General features: G+C 59.0%; 1 protein-coding gene across 3 annotated transcripts in view; it reads right to left on the bottom strand.

The window, feature by feature from the left end:
* Positions 1-249: 249 nt before the first annotated feature.
* ALPK1 (alpha kinase 1) overlaps positions 250-14,594 on the bottom strand; it is a 62,641-nt gene continuing 48,296 nt past the window's right edge. For 2 of the 3 annotated variants that reach the window (XM_045586020.1, XM_045586022.1), the window contains 9 exons: positions 14,040-14,126; positions 12,861-12,937; positions 12,171-12,266; positions 10,678-10,782; positions 6,454-8,422; positions 4,036-4,189; positions 3,357-3,519; positions 2,664-2,850; positions 250-867 (listed from right to left, as the gene is read on the bottom strand). In XM_045586020.1, coding sequence (XP_045441976.1) covers positions 668-867; positions 2,664-2,850; positions 3,357-3,519; positions 4,036-4,189; positions 6,454-8,422; positions 10,678-10,782; positions 12,171-12,266; positions 12,861-12,937; positions 14,040-14,126 — 3,038 coding nt within the window. In that variant the 3' untranslated portion in view covers positions 250-667. The remainder of the gene's footprint in view (positions 868-2,663; positions 2,851-3,356; positions 3,520-4,035; positions 4,190-6,453; positions 8,423-10,677; positions 10,783-12,170; positions 12,267-12,860; positions 12,938-14,039; positions 14,127-14,594) is intronic. The other variant, XM_045586021.1, reaches the window with a different exon arrangement.

Here is a 14,594-nt window from a genome sequence, read left to right as displayed (position 1 = left end):
ACCACTGAGCCACGCCAGCCAGGCACAAAGCGCTTTTTTGTTTGTTTGTTTTTTCACTATGAATTGATTTTCAATTATAAGTATTTTTTCTGTATCATTTGATATTATAATTTCCCCCTTTATTTTGTTAATAAAATGACTTTTTCCCCATTTCTTTTTTTAAAACTTTATTTTATTTTATTGATTTTTTTTTACAGAGAGGAAGGGAGAGGGATAGAGCATTAGAAGCATCCATGAGAGAGAAACAGCGATCAGCTGCCTCCTGCACCCCTCCTACTGGGGATGTGCCCACAACCAAGGTACATGCCCTTGACCTGAATCGAACCTGGGACCCTTGAGTCCACAGGCTGATGCTCTATCCACTGAACCAAAATGGTTAGGGCCTATTTCTTTAACAAACATGTTAGTCTGGATTCTTAAGAAGCAAATACCAAGAAGGGGGTAGACATACAGACATTCATTGGGGTAAGTGGAAGGCGGAGAGAGACCCCAGGTCTGTCCCGGGTCTAAGTGTGAGCCTGAAATGGACTCATCAATTCCTCTCGCAATCCTTGGCCAGCCCCCCCCCCCCCCACCCCAGGCCCTAGGCCCGGCCCAGGCTGTGCTGACCTGCGCACCTGAGGGGGCTGCCCCGGGGGTGACTTGGGGCTGCTGCGGCCCAGAAAGCCTACAGGCTGTTTGGTGTCTCAGTCGGCGGTCTTGTCAGAGAGAGACGCCTGCAGATGTCGTTGCACTGCGCGTGCTGGTGGTCGAAGAAGTAAGAGATGCCCCTTTTCCCAAAGTTGGTGGTGACCTCTCTGCGGCCCAGTGAGTGGATCTGGGGGTCCGTCAGGTAGAGCAGCCCCTTCCCGTCGCCAGTCACCCAGCCTGCGGGGAAGCACGGGTCTGAGGACCAGGCCTCTGGAGCGTCCGCAACGCGTCCCAGAAAGAGTTACACGCTTAGTAAAACACAGAGAGCCCGCGTGCCGAAGCCGGTGTGGCTCAATGGTGGAGCGTCGGCCTGCGGACTGGAAGGTCCCGGGTTCGATTCCGGTCAAGGGCATGTACCTTGGTTGCGGGCATTTCCGCAATAGGAGGTGTGCAGGGGGCAGCTGATCGATGATTCTCTCTCATCTATGTTTCTAACTCTCTATCCCTCTCTCTTCTTCTCTGTGAAAAATCAATAAAATATATTTTAAAAAAAGAAAGAAAGAAAGAAAGAGAGCCCAGCTGCCCTGGGCTCCACGTGTGACAAAGTCCTGCTGAGGGGCGGGGGCGGGGGGGGGGGGGGAGGCTTGACGGAGAACGGAATGTTGGGTAATGAGATCTGTCTCCTGCTGCACACCCGAAGAGTGGTGCCCCAGGCCCCGGAGAGAATAAAATGCAGCTGCATCACGATGGAAGCACAGGACTGACTCCCTGGTCCTCCGTCATTCGTGCGCATCTTCACGTGTGTCATAACAGTCAGCGAGCGCAGACCCTTACAGCACAGTGCTCGGCCGGGCCTGTGGGCACGAGCTTGCTGCCACCAGAGTGCTCGTGGGGCTAACGCCGTGGATGGACAGGAGCTAAGCAGCCCGAGTGAGAATAACATGAGGGACAGAGTGTGAGGACAGGCACTGTGGGACAGAGGACCGGGTGGTCAGAGGAGTAGTGATAATAAATCTCATGTAGCAGTAAAACAAACCGGAGCCTGAGCTGGTGTGCCCAGGGGATAGAGCGTCAGCCTGTGGACCGAAAGGTCCTGGGTTCGATTCCCAATCAGGGCACATCCCCGGGTTTCGGGCTCGATCCTCATCAGGAAGCAGCTGATCAATGATTCTTTCTCATCATTGATGGTTCTATCTCTCTCTCCATCTCCCTGCCTCTCTGAAATCAATAAAAAATTTTTAAAAAGTGCAGAGGATTGGCTAATAAATTCTGATAAATAACATCCTGGATGAACAGAAACAGAATTTAGACGTGAATGCAGAGAACGTAAAGGGAGTCAGACTGAAGCAGCTCTGTGCCCTGAGGCCACACGGTCCGGGCTCCCGCCCGCCCCAGGGTGCCTGCAGCCACGCACTGCACTGGAGGCAAAGGCGGAGGGAGGAAAGTGGGAGAGTTTTCAGTCGGAAACCTAGAAAGTGGGCGTGTGTGGCAGGGGCCAGCCTCACAGACGGGAGCCCCATCTCTTCATGGAGGAGCCGACATCTCAGCATTTGCTCCCTAGAGTCAAATCCATCAATTAATTAAAATTGTTTAAAGCCAAGTCACCTTTCATCTGTGTGTGTTCTTTTAAATTGGAGATGCACATTTGTTTATTTATTTTGAACAGTTTTTTAAAAATTGATTTCAGAGAGGAAAAGAGAGAGAGAGAGAGAGAGAGAGAGAGAGAGAGAGAGAGAGAGAGAAATCAATGATGAGAGAGAATCACGAATCAGCTGCCTCCTGCATGCCCCACACTGGGGATCGAGTCTGCAACCCAAGCCTGTGACCTTGACTGGAATCGAATCTGGGAGCCTTCTGTCTGCAGGCCAACACTCTAGTCACTGAGCTACACTATCCAGGGCTCAAATCAATTAATTTAACTCCAAGCAGGCTACGCACAATCTGTGGAAGAGGGCTGAGTACAGGCAGTTGCAAAGCCTCCCACGTACACGCGGACAGCACTGCGGAGGAAGAGGACGCTTCTGCGCACGCACCTTGCAAGTCTACGACGACATCCTGGTGGTTGGAAAACTCATAGGAGAAGTGGCCGAAAGCCAAGCCGAGTTCGGTGGCTTTGTACTCCGTCTTCACCACTTTTGTGTTATTGGATAATTTTACAAACTCCCCCAGAATGTAAGGCTCCACACTGACACACCCTTTTATCACCTCGTCCTCTAAAATCTGGAAAACAGAAGGGGAGGCCATGTGACCTACGGCGAGGGCAGGGGCTCTGTGAACCCGGCTTTGCCACTCAGGACATGGGCGACCGGACCTGGCTCCCTCATTTGCATGTGAAGTGCGTCACATGGACGGAACACCATAGAACCTGCAGTTACTCTTCATTCACCGAATGCTCATGTCAAACTTGGGCCGTGATGTTTCTTTTTTTTTTATTTAAAAAAATATATCTTTAATAATTTCAGAGAGGAAGGGAGAGGGAGAGAGAGAGAAACATCAATGAGGAGAGAAACTCATGGATAAGCTGCCTCCTGCATGTCCCTTCCTGGGGAGCAAGCCAGAAACCTGTGCAGGCCAACCTCTATCCACTGAGCCACACCAGCCAGGCTCATCATTGATGTGTCTCTCCCTCCCTCTCCCTTCTTCTCTGAAATCAATAAGAACGTATTAAAGAGGGAAACCTGGCCTGACAGGTGTCTCTGGGCCGCCCCAGCCCTAGCTCCTCTCACCAGCAACACCACGGAGGGCACGTAGAAGAGCTGGGAGGGGATCTTCTGCTCAAAGAGCCGCTTGTTGAACTCCATCACGTAGTGCTGGGCGGTCCCCTGACGTTCCACGTCGGAGAAGTGCAGCCACAGCGCCTTCGGCTCCTTATACGCCTTCCCAACGTACCTGCCGTTAGACAGAACCGCTGGTGGCCCCCGAGGCGGCCTCCGCATCCGGCTCCTCGCGGGGCCTCTGAACCTGTCCCCTTCCCTCGCACCCGCCTCACCGCTGCCCGCCCCGCCCTCCGGGCAGGTGTCCAGGGTTCACGCTCAGGTCCACACCTGGGCTGCCTCATCTCCGGCCTAAGATGGTTGTCCTGCCTTTTTCACAGGCTCATTTGTTTACTCAAAGTGTGGCTTTCAGAGTTGAACTAGACTTTTACCAGCATTTATTCTTTCTAAATCCTCACTCAAAGATGTTTTAAAAAGTTGATATTTTTATTGATTTCAGAGAGGAAGGGAGAGGGAGAGAGATAGAAACACTGGTTATGAGAGAGAATCACTGATCAGCTGCCTCCTGCATCCCACCCACCCCCTAACTGGGGATCAAGCCTGTAACCTCCTAGGTCATAGTCGATGCTCAACCACTGAGCCACACCGGCTGGATCATCAGCCCTTTCCCATGAATGATGTCAGTCAGTACCTTCCCAGCGCTTCTTCTTGATGGAGATAATGAACCCAAAAGGCGTTTCTCTGTCTGCCCATCTTCGTCACCTTCAGGTAGTCCCCCAGGTACACAGCAGTCTCCTGGGCAGTCCACAGTTCCGATTTCTTGGAATATTTCAACAAAAGAGCATCTGGGAAAAACAGCAGTGAAAACGGATCTGGGCTCCTCCCTATGCCAGGACGGCACAGTCATGAGTACAGCTGAAATGGCTCAGGGCCTAGTTCAGCTGATCTGAAATCCTCAGCTTCTGTATACATCTCTCAAAGGTTAGCCTCTTCCATGGAGACTAATAAAAGTTAGTGAAGTACAATAAATAAGCAGAGCTTCACAAATAAGACAAAGACTAGCCTTTGATTCATAGAATCTTGTTTGTGGAGGCAACATGAAGATAAGGCTAGGGTTTCAGGATGAAATGAGAGGAGAATAAAGGGCTATTTATTTATTTAAAAATATTTTTATTGATTTCAGAGAGGAAGGAAGAGGGAGAGAGAAACATAAATGAAGAGAGAGAATCACTAATCAGCTACCACCTGCATGCCCTCTACTAGGGACTGAGCCAGAAACTCGGGCCTGTGCCCTGACTGGGAATCGAACCGTGACCTCCTGGTTCATAGGTCAACCCTCAACCACTGAGCCACGCCGGCCGGGCTGACCAGGGACACTTCAGAGACATCCTGGAGCATGTGCTACGGGCTTATCTTCTTTGGATGACATGTGCCAGGTGCTGTGGACCGAAATACATAATGCTTTACCTCAGCGGTCCCTGCATTCCCAGGATCCTAGATTACATGTTGAAGCACTCCCTCAGCTTCTCTTCCTTGTCTTGTTTAATTTGGAAAAGCTCAACAATTACTTGAGAAAATATAGCTACTGTACAAAGATATGAACTCACCTGGAAAAGGAAAAGATATGAAGAAATAAGGACTGTCTTCACCTTAAAGAATGAAGAACAGCCTGGCCAACCTGGCTCAGTGGTTGAGTGTCAACCTGTAAACCAGGAGGTCATGGTTCAATTCCCAGTCAGGGCACATGCCTGGGTTTTGGGTTCCATCCCCATTCTCTCTCATCATTGATGTTTCTATCTCTTTCTCCCTCTCTCTTCCTCTCTGAAGTCAATAAATCCTATCTAATAAGAAGGGAATATGCTAATTGACCCTCACATCATCACAAAGATGGTGGTGCCCACAGCCAATAAGGAGGAAATATGCTAACTGACTGCCCCACCCACAAAGATGGCGGCACCCACAGACACAAGATGGCGGCTCCCAGTCCCCTCAGCCCTGTCAGGGAGCCTACCTCCAGAGTCCCTCAGTCCCCTCACACCCCTAGCCACCCAGGGCCACCCAAGGCTCAGGTAACCAGGGCTGGCTGAAGCCTGAGCTGCTGGCACTGGCACCAGCAGAGGTGTGATGAGGCATTGCCTTCTCTGATCACCGGTTGCCTCCAGGGCCATGTACCCCCCTCCTGGGCCATGTACCCATCTCTTGGGGCCATGTACCCCCCTCCGGGGCCATATACCCCCCTCTGGGGCCATGTACCCATCTCCTGGGGCCATGTACCCACCTCCGGGACCATATATCCCCCTCTGGGGCCATGTACCTATCTCCTGGGGCCATGTACCCATCTCCTGGGGCCATGTACCCCCCTCCTGGGCCATGTACCCACCTCCTGGGGCCATGTACCCCCCTCCGGGGCCATGTACCCCCCTCTGGGGCCATGTACCCATCTCCTGGGGCCATGTACCCCCCTCTGGGGCCATGTACTCACCTCCTGGGCCATGTACCCCCCTCCTGGGGCCATGTACCCACCTCCTGGGCCATGTACCCCCCTCCTGGGGCCATGTACCCACCTCCTGGGCCATGTACCCCCCTCCGGGGCCATGTACCCCCTCCGGGGCCATGTACCCCCCTTCAGGGCCATGTACCCCTCTCCCGGGCCATGTACCCACCTCCTGGGCCATGTACCCCCCTCCTGGGGCCATGTACCCACTCCGGGGCCATGTACCCACTCCGGGGCCATGTACCCACCTCCGGGGCCATGTACCCACCTCCTGGGCCATGTACCCACCTCCGGGCCATGTACCCACTCCGGGGCCATGTACCCACCTCCGGGGCCATGTACCCACCTCCGGGCCATGTACCCACCTCCGGGCCATGTACCCACCTCCTGGGCCATGTACCCACCTCCGGGCCATGTACCCACTCCGGGGCCATGTACCCACCTCCGGGCCATGTACCCACTCCGGGGCCATGTACCCACCTCCGGGGCCATGTACCCACCTCCTGGGCCATGTACCCACCTCCGGGCCATGTACCCACTCCGGGGCCATGTACCCACCTCCGGGCCATGTACCCCCCTCCGGGGCCATGCACCTGCCACAGGCTGTGTACTTACCATACGCCTGGTGCAGCTGGATGGGCCTAAACACCCCTGTGCCCTCCAGCCTCTGGAGCAGCCAGTCATGTGTCACGCCTGCCAGGAGCTGTTCCAGGTCATGGGGCTGCAGTGTGCGAGCCTCGAGCATCTCTTGCCGTGTCTCTCCCACCAAAGACGTGAAGGAACTCTCGCTGGAGCTCAGGAAGGACCAGGGCGTGCTCCCCTCGAAGGACCCGCTGGACGCAGTGGGTGGCCTCCACCAGCTGCCCCAGGAGGAGCTGGAGCTCCCGCTGCCGCTGAGGCTGAGCACGTGGGCGGGCTCGTTCCCCTCCTCTGTGGTGGTGCAGGCCTCGTGGCTGCCGGAGGCAGGGGGCGGCCTCGCAGTGCCCGGCCTGGGGCAGCCACGCGGCCCGGTGGGGTCCAGCAGCTGTCCCCCCTCGTCCACAGTGGAGGCATCAGGGTCCACCTGCTGCTCTTGGACGGGGCCCCCGCTGGGTACTGATTCCAGATGTTGAACGGGCCACGGTGACATGGCAGCACCCAGAGAATCGCCCAGAACTCTGTGGGATTCCACGGCTTCTTCCGGGGCTCCCCGGGAGGGGCTCCCTTTACACGCAGGGCCGGCTACTCGTGTGCATCCCGCTCCCAGCTCCTCTCCAGCCCCGTGTGCAGCACCGCCCCCGGCCGCCGGGCACTCATCCATGATCTCAAAGGTTTCTTCTTCTTGGAAAGAAGGCTGTGTGGCCACACTCTGGGGCCAACGGGAACCAGGAGACCCAAACGCAGACCCCAGTGAGGGCCCGGCCTGAGCAGAGGCACCTCCGGGGCCTGGGGCTGTGCCTGCCCGCCTCGCCTCTGGGCCTCCCTCCGCCAGCCCCGCCCCGGAGGGCACATGAGTGCCCGCGTTGCTCCCAGGAGGGCAGGTGGCCGAGGACATGTGGCTCCGAGAGGACTCGGAAGGGCCGTCCTCGGGCTCCAGGAAAGAGAGACCTCGAAGCTCCGAAGACAGAGCATGCAGAGCTGCGCTGTTCCCAGGGCTGCCCGGCCCGCCCGCCCCGGCAGCAGGCCCCCGAGTGTCCACAGGGCGTCCCCGGCCGGGCATGTGACTGGGGGACCTGCTGTCCAGGTGGGTGTCCACCTCCTCCCAGCTGGAGGAGAAGCTGCGCCCCGACAGCCTACTCCAGGGGCTGGCGCTGCGGCTGCCGCTCGGAGCCGCGTCCCTGCTGCCATGGCCTGGCGACGCAGCCTCGGTCTCCGCGTCTGGGTCCGGGTGGATCCAGGCCCTCCTCCCCGCCCGCTGGGGCGCCTCCAGACTCCTCCCAGCGGGCGGGGAGGGAGACAGTCCCCTGCCTGGGTGGCTGCACGGCCCGACCTCCGCACTCTCGGTGTCCGGGCCCCGGGTGTCTGTTTTCAGTGCCGTGATGCAGACGCCTGTGCCTGCATCCTCCTGTTCATTTTTCTTGTCTCCACAGAAGCTTTCAAACGCCCCACACACCGAGGTGTGGTGCTGCGCGTGGGCCTGGAGGGCCGTCCGGAAGGCCACGCGCGCCCGCAGGAGGGGCCTGTCCAGCCCACGCATGAAGGCCGCAGGGACGTACGCCCCGTCCTCCCAACTCGGGCAGCTGCGAACCGGCAGCAGGTCCTTCACCTGCGCGACGCCACGCAGGATCTCCCGGGAGAGCGCCACCGGGCCCGGGGCCGCGGCCGCGCCCAGGGCGTACAGCTTCCCCGTGGCCTCGCGGCAGAGCCGGCGGGCGGCGCGGCCCGGCCCCGTGTCCCCCTGGAGCCGGCGGTGCGCCGTGCAGAGGCCGAGCGCGGCCCGGAGGCAGCCGTGCAGCCCCTGCCTCCCCAGCACCGGCTCGTCCCCGCGCTGGCTGAGGAGGCCGATTTCGAAGGCCTCTCTGGCGTCTCGCAGACACGCCGGCCGCATCCCCGGGGGACAGGCGCCCGCACTGGCGTAGGACAGCAGGCACGCGCCCCGGATGTTCTGGGAAGACACCAAGCACAGAGGTAGACGTGGCGTTGGGAGCTGCAGGTGAGGCGGGAGACCTCTCGCTCCTGGAGGACAGCGGTGAGGCGTGTGGGAAGATGAACAGTGTGTGGGCCACCTCGGGCCCTCGCCGTCCGGGGGAGACCCACAGGACCAGTGAGGAACCCGAGGTCTTGTCCGGCCGGGTGAGCGTCAGGTTCGATTCCCGGTCAGGGCCCAGGCCCAGCTGTGGGCTCCACCCCGGGGTGGGGGAGTGGGGAGGTAGGGGTGGGGGTGCAGGAGGCAGCCAGTCAGTGACTCTCATCATTGATGTTTCTCTCTCTTTCTCCTTCCTCTCTGAAATCCATAACATTATATCCTATTTAATAAAGAGGGAATATGCAAATTGACCATCATGCCACAATAAGATGGCTGCACTCACAGCAGAGGCTGAGTTCCCTTGACGAGCTTTAACGAGCAATCAGCAGGGACTTGAGGCTGTGTGACACTGGGCTGGGCCAGGGGACCTGAGGCTGAACCCCAGGCCTTAGTGCCAAGCCATGGGACCTGAGGCCACGCCCCCGCCCAGCAGGGCTTGACAGGGACCTCAAGTAATGCCCCCTGCCCTGGCCCTGGCTGGGGAACCTGAGGCTGCACCCACCGCCTGGTGAGGCTTGATGGGGACCTCAAGGTACACTGCTAGCCTGGGCAGGGGGACCTCAGGCCGTGCCCCCCGCCCTGGCATCGGGCCAGGCAACCTGAGGCTTGATGGGGATGGGCCCCGCCAGGTCTGGATCAAGCCCAATGAGGTGGGGCTGGCGGGGGCTGGGTCTCTCACTATTTCGAGGTGCATGTGGGTAGGTGGGGACTTGACTCTGGGTCCTGCAGCGTGCCCCACACTCTGACAGGAGGAAGATTTTCATATACATTTTACTAATTTTCTTTAGTTTCTGACACTTCTATTATAGAGAAAGGGCAAATAGCTATATTAAAATATTCCCTCTAATTAATTCCCTTTTAATGTGCGTGAATTTCGTGCACCAGGTCACTCACTAGTCCTATCTAATAATAGAGTAATATGCAAATTAACCATCACTCCACGACAAAATGGCAGCCCCCATTGCCACAAGATGGCAGCGCCCAGTTCCCTCAGCTCCACTGCTGGAGTGCCTGGCCTGTCCACAGGAGCAGCGAGACTGGATCTGCCTCCAGAAGGGTTTTTGATCTGCCCCAGTCATGGCAGTCAGAGCCTGGACAGCAGGGCATGGAGGTTTCCTTAGTGCGGAGGCAGCAGGGAAGCCCCAGGCCTGGCAGACAGAGCACCCTGCAGGGCATTGGGGCTTCCTTTGAATGGCACATGGCAGCAGGCAGAGAGCAGACAGGAGGGCATGGGGCTTCATCTCCATGGCTGCAGCAAGACCCCAGGCTCACAGAGAGCAGAGAACCACGGGGAGTGACCTGAGCCAGCAGTAGGACATCCCCTGAGAGCTCCTGGAGGGTGCAGGCTGGGCTGAGGGACCGTGTGCATGAATTTCGTGCACCGGGCCTCTAGTTATGTATAAAAAAAGAACCTGAGGTCTTTCTGGTTTTGGGGAGGGGGGCCAGGAGGTCTGAGTGGCTGCTAAGAGATGCCTATGAACCACTCCTTCCAGACTCCTTGATTAAAGATGTTACTTACATTTGTTGCTACTGTTGGTTTAGCAGAGTCTACACTTGGGACATGGACATGAAAGCTTCTCTATGCAAATAAAGCTGCTGTGTTTAAACATGCTTTATCCAATAATAATAACGTGATAGGCTAGTGCTTTCACACGCCCCTGTGCATTTCAGTCACCTGAGTAGTATTTCAAGAATAAGTGTTCTGGGAATCCCAGAAATTTGCATATACAGGGTTGAGGGAGCCTGGGAAGGTGTGTTTTAAAAAGGCTCCTATGGGCTGGCTGGCACACTTAGTGGTTAGAGCGTCTGCCCTCACACTGAAGGGTCTTGGGGCAAATTTGATCCCCAGCCCCATTCTGGGCACATGCAGGAGGCAACCAATCCATGTGTCTCTCTCACATCAATGTTTCCCTCACTCTCTCCCCTCCACTCTCTAAAAATCGGTGGGAAGAATGTCCTCAGGTGAGGATTAACAAACAATCAATCAATCAAACAACTGGCTGGGAGGGCCATTCTGGGGGCTGGGGAGCCCCCACCAGGAGGGCACCACCCGCCCAGGCATCTCCCACACGGCATCTGACCGCGTTATCCGTCCAGGCCCCCCGCCTCCTCACCATGGCTGTGAGCACGAAGAGGGGCGTGTAGGGGCTGAAGGCAGCAGCCAGCTTGCAGGCTTCAGCGGCCAACAGCAGGCGGTGTGCACAGTCCCTCGTCAGGCCCTGGAAGAGAGTGGGGGCCACGGGCGGTGCCCACGGTTGTTTATCCATCAGCCGAAGACAGATCGTGACCCCCGGGGGGCCCCCCCCCCCCCCGCCCCCCCCGCTTCTCTTCCAGGTTCCCAGGGACGCCCTAGCTGCCAGCCAACTGTTTCAGAGCTGTGCCAGGAGAGGGGCTCCCCCGCCCCCCTGGCCCAGCCTTCCGTCCAGCCGCGTGGGAGGGGCTCAGGTGCCAGCGGCTTCCTCCCCACAGACCCCCTGGGGGACTAGGCCCACTTCGCAGCCACGTTACTGGCTGGCTTCCGGGGCATTCTTCGTGGAGAGTTTATGATCTCGTGGCAATCAGGGTCCCCATTTGTTCTGGAAACACGTGCTGCTTGCCTCTGTGCGCCAGGCACTGTTAGGCACAGGGACACGCAGGGAGCCTGCCACGGACTGCCTTCCTGCTGAGGGAGCGGTCAGACACCAGGGAAGGTGAGATGCTTGTAGTGAGAGGCCCGGGAGGAGGAGGAGCCCTGCGCTGTTGTCTGACAGCAAGAGCGGCGGCTGGATTTCTCAGCGGCACGCACAGCGCTGAGCGCGTGACTGCCGTCACTCAGGACTTAGTCGCGACATCAGGCTCCTGTAGCGATCTCCCTTTCCGCCCGGCGGCGGGCCTCAGGAGGTCAGATTTCGATTCCCAGTCAGGGCACAGGCCCAGGTCTCGGGTTCGATCCCCAGTGTGGGGCCTGCAGGAGGTGGAAGATTCATGATTCTCTCGTCATGGATATTTCTCCCTCTCTCTTCCTCTCTGAAGTCAATAAAAATATTTTTAAAAATTTCAACTTCCATGCAGGACGGAGCAAGTCACTGTCCCCACGGGGCCTGCTCAGCCCAGAGCCCGGCCCTGCCTCCTGGTGGCCTCTCCGGACCTCGCCGCTCCTCTGTAACGGGGACAGGCGCTTTGCTCGTAGGATCTCCTGGAGATCACATAGGTAGACACAGCCTTTCTGAGCTGCGACCACGTGTAACTATCAGAAGTCATTCTTGCTAAGGGCAGGGCTCCACATGTGAACAGACGATGAGTTTTAAACTTGTTGCTCTTTACTTGGTCGCTGAGATGGCCCGGTGTGGGCGCTGCATTCGGCGAGGTTGGAAAGTGAGGGCTAGAAGCGAGCTCCCAGAGGACATCGCTGCAGTGAGGTCACGGCTCCCTCGCCCATGTCTGTCTGAGCAGACAGGGTGCCAGGCTGGAACACCAGAGCGCCAGGTCCCTGGGGAACTGGGAGCCCGAGGTCCGGCCCTGGGGAGGCCCTGTGCTTCCCCCACCCCCTCTGCTCCCAGGCGGAGCGCAGGGCCAACCGTCCATAGGGGCTGCCACCTGGCCCGGGATTGACCGGAGAGTCAGTTACCAGAGCCACGTGGGGGTGGTTCTTAAACTTCTCGTAGTCTTGCTCACTCATGGATGCACAGATGTCGGCCAGGATCCCCAGGGAGGCGGAGACGCCCTGGGAGGAAACAGATTCCCATCACGCTGGCTCCCGCACGCCCGGCCTCCCGCCCCCCACGCCAACCACGGCCTAGCTCAGTGTGACGACCGGGACCTGCAACTGCTTTTGATCGGATGCCAGAGCCTGGGGCGCCGAGCTGTGACTCCTGAGGCAAGGAGCCCGTGGGAGCACACGGTTGCTAGCTGGGCTCAGCTGGTGTGCAGCCGGCGTGTCCGAGGAGGCTGCCCGGGCCTGACGGTCCAGGCCCCGCTGCCGAGGCGGTGGGCTACCGGGCAGCTTGGGGCGTGTGCCCACAGCCGAGAGAACCAGGGCGTCACAGACACTAGGCCTCGGGCAGGGATGCAGCCCTGCTCTCTGTCCCCAGTGACGACTCGATGGAAACGGTGAGCCCGTCTCTGCCCCTGGACTCGGACGCTCCCACGGGGCTGCCCTCCTGCTGAACACGGAGCCAAAGCGAAGAGGACGGGGTCAGGCGGGGGGAGAGTCACACGTGAGCACAGAAACTGGCTGAGCCAGGCACTGTGCGCGGGCCACGCTGACAACCTGAGAGAGGACCCGGGCAAACAGACAGGAGACACGGGCGCGGCCCACCTTCTTATCCGGCTGAGGGAGCGCCAGGAAGCCCACAATCGAGGTCCGAAGGAGCTCCGCTGCTTCATGCCACATCCCTGGAAAAGGGGGACCACTAGAGTCTGCCCTCAGACAAGACACCCTGAAAACCTCCAAAAGGAGCGTCCTCAGCACGTCAGGCGGACAGGCACCGGGTGGGGGCCATCGGGTGGACAGGGGTCATCGAGTAGACAGGGGTCATCGGTGGACAGGGGTCATCGGTGGACAGGGTCGGTGGACAGGGGTCATCGGTGGACAGGGTTGGTGGACAGGGGTCGGCGGGTGGACAGGGCTGGTGGACAGGGGTCATCGGTGGACAGGGTTGGTGGACAGGGGTCATCGGTGGACAGGGTCGGTGGACAGGGGTCATCGGTGGACAGGGTCGGTGGACAGGGGTCATTGGTGGGCAGGGTCGGTGGACAGGGGTCATCGGTGGACAGGGTCGGTGGACAGGGGTCATCGGTGGACAGGGTCGGTGGACAGGGGTCATCGGTGGGCAGGGTCGGTGGACAGGGGTCATCGGTGGACAGGGTCGGTGGACAGGGGTCATTGGTGGGCAGGGTCGGTGGACAGGGGTCATCGGTGGGCAGGGTCGGTGGACAGGGGTCATCGGTGGACAGGGTCGGTGGACAGGGGTCATCGGTGGACAGGGTCGGTGGACAGGGGTCATCGGTGGACAGGGCTGGTGGACAGGGGTCGGCGGGTAGACAGGGTCGGTGGACAGGGGTCGGTGGGCGGAGAGGGGTTGGTGGACAGCACCGCCTGGTTGGCTTGCACCCATGAGCCCCTCCCCGGGAGCACAGGGTGACCAAAGCCCCCGAGGTGGGCACGGAGGCGGAGAATCCTCTGCACCCGCGGGGGCAGCCCTCCTGCCAGTGCTGCTCTCGCTTATGAAGTTCACCCGGTTCTGAGCGTTTGCAGGGTGGACTGTCAGGGTCAGGGGTTAGGAGTGAGATGTCGCTAGGTCGTGGGGAGACCTGCTGGCCTGAGGTCAGACCCTGGATGACATTGAGAACCCAGGCGATGCTCACAGCCATGGTCGCCTCGGCCTCTGGGGGCTGTCTCCGCTCGATGGCCCGAGGGAAGGGGGCAGGTTAACCAGACAGCGTGAGACCCCTCCCTGCCAGGCGGGGTGGTCGAGTGGGAGAGCAGGGGGCTCACCCAGCTTCTGCAGGATCTGCCCTCGGACCTGCACGCACACGGACTGCACCAGGACCCTGTCGCTCTCGTGTCTGTACAGCCAGGAGCCTGCGACAGGGAGCCTCCGTCAGCATGGCGGCCGGGAGCCACTGCCATGGAGGCCCGGAGCCCTTGGGCACCCCTGTGCCCCAGGGAGCCCAGGGCGGCTCCTCCCTTGCCATCTCCTCATCTGTCCCTTCACCCCCTCCGCCCCTGCACCCCTCCCCCTCCGCCCCTGCACCCCTCCCCTCCCCCCTCCTCCCTTGGGCAGGACAGGGCTGTGGCTCTCTCTGCGGAGCCTGGGCTGGGGAGAGGCCCCCTGAGACCACGGACGAGCAGAGTGGGAGGGAGGCAGGCATGGAAGCCGCCAGCTCAGACCCACTGGGACACCCTCCCATCATGTCACCTCTGTGTTCACCCAACTTCTAATCCCGGTGTGTGTGATCATGTGTGCATACATGTGCATGCACAGGCGTATGTGTGTGGACATGCACAAGTACCTGGGTGCACAAGTACATACCTCTGTATGCATGTGGG

This window comes from Pipistrellus kuhlii, unplaced genomic scaffold (genome assembly GCF_014108245.1).
Source record: "Pipistrellus kuhlii isolate mPipKuh1 unplaced genomic scaffold, mPipKuh1.p scaffold_m20_p_21, whole genome shotgun sequence".
In the NCBI taxonomy this organism is placed as follows: domain Eukaryota; kingdom Metazoa; phylum Chordata; class Mammalia; order Chiroptera; family Vespertilionidae; genus Pipistrellus; species Pipistrellus kuhlii.
This window is presented reverse-complemented; position numbering and strand designations above follow the sequence as displayed.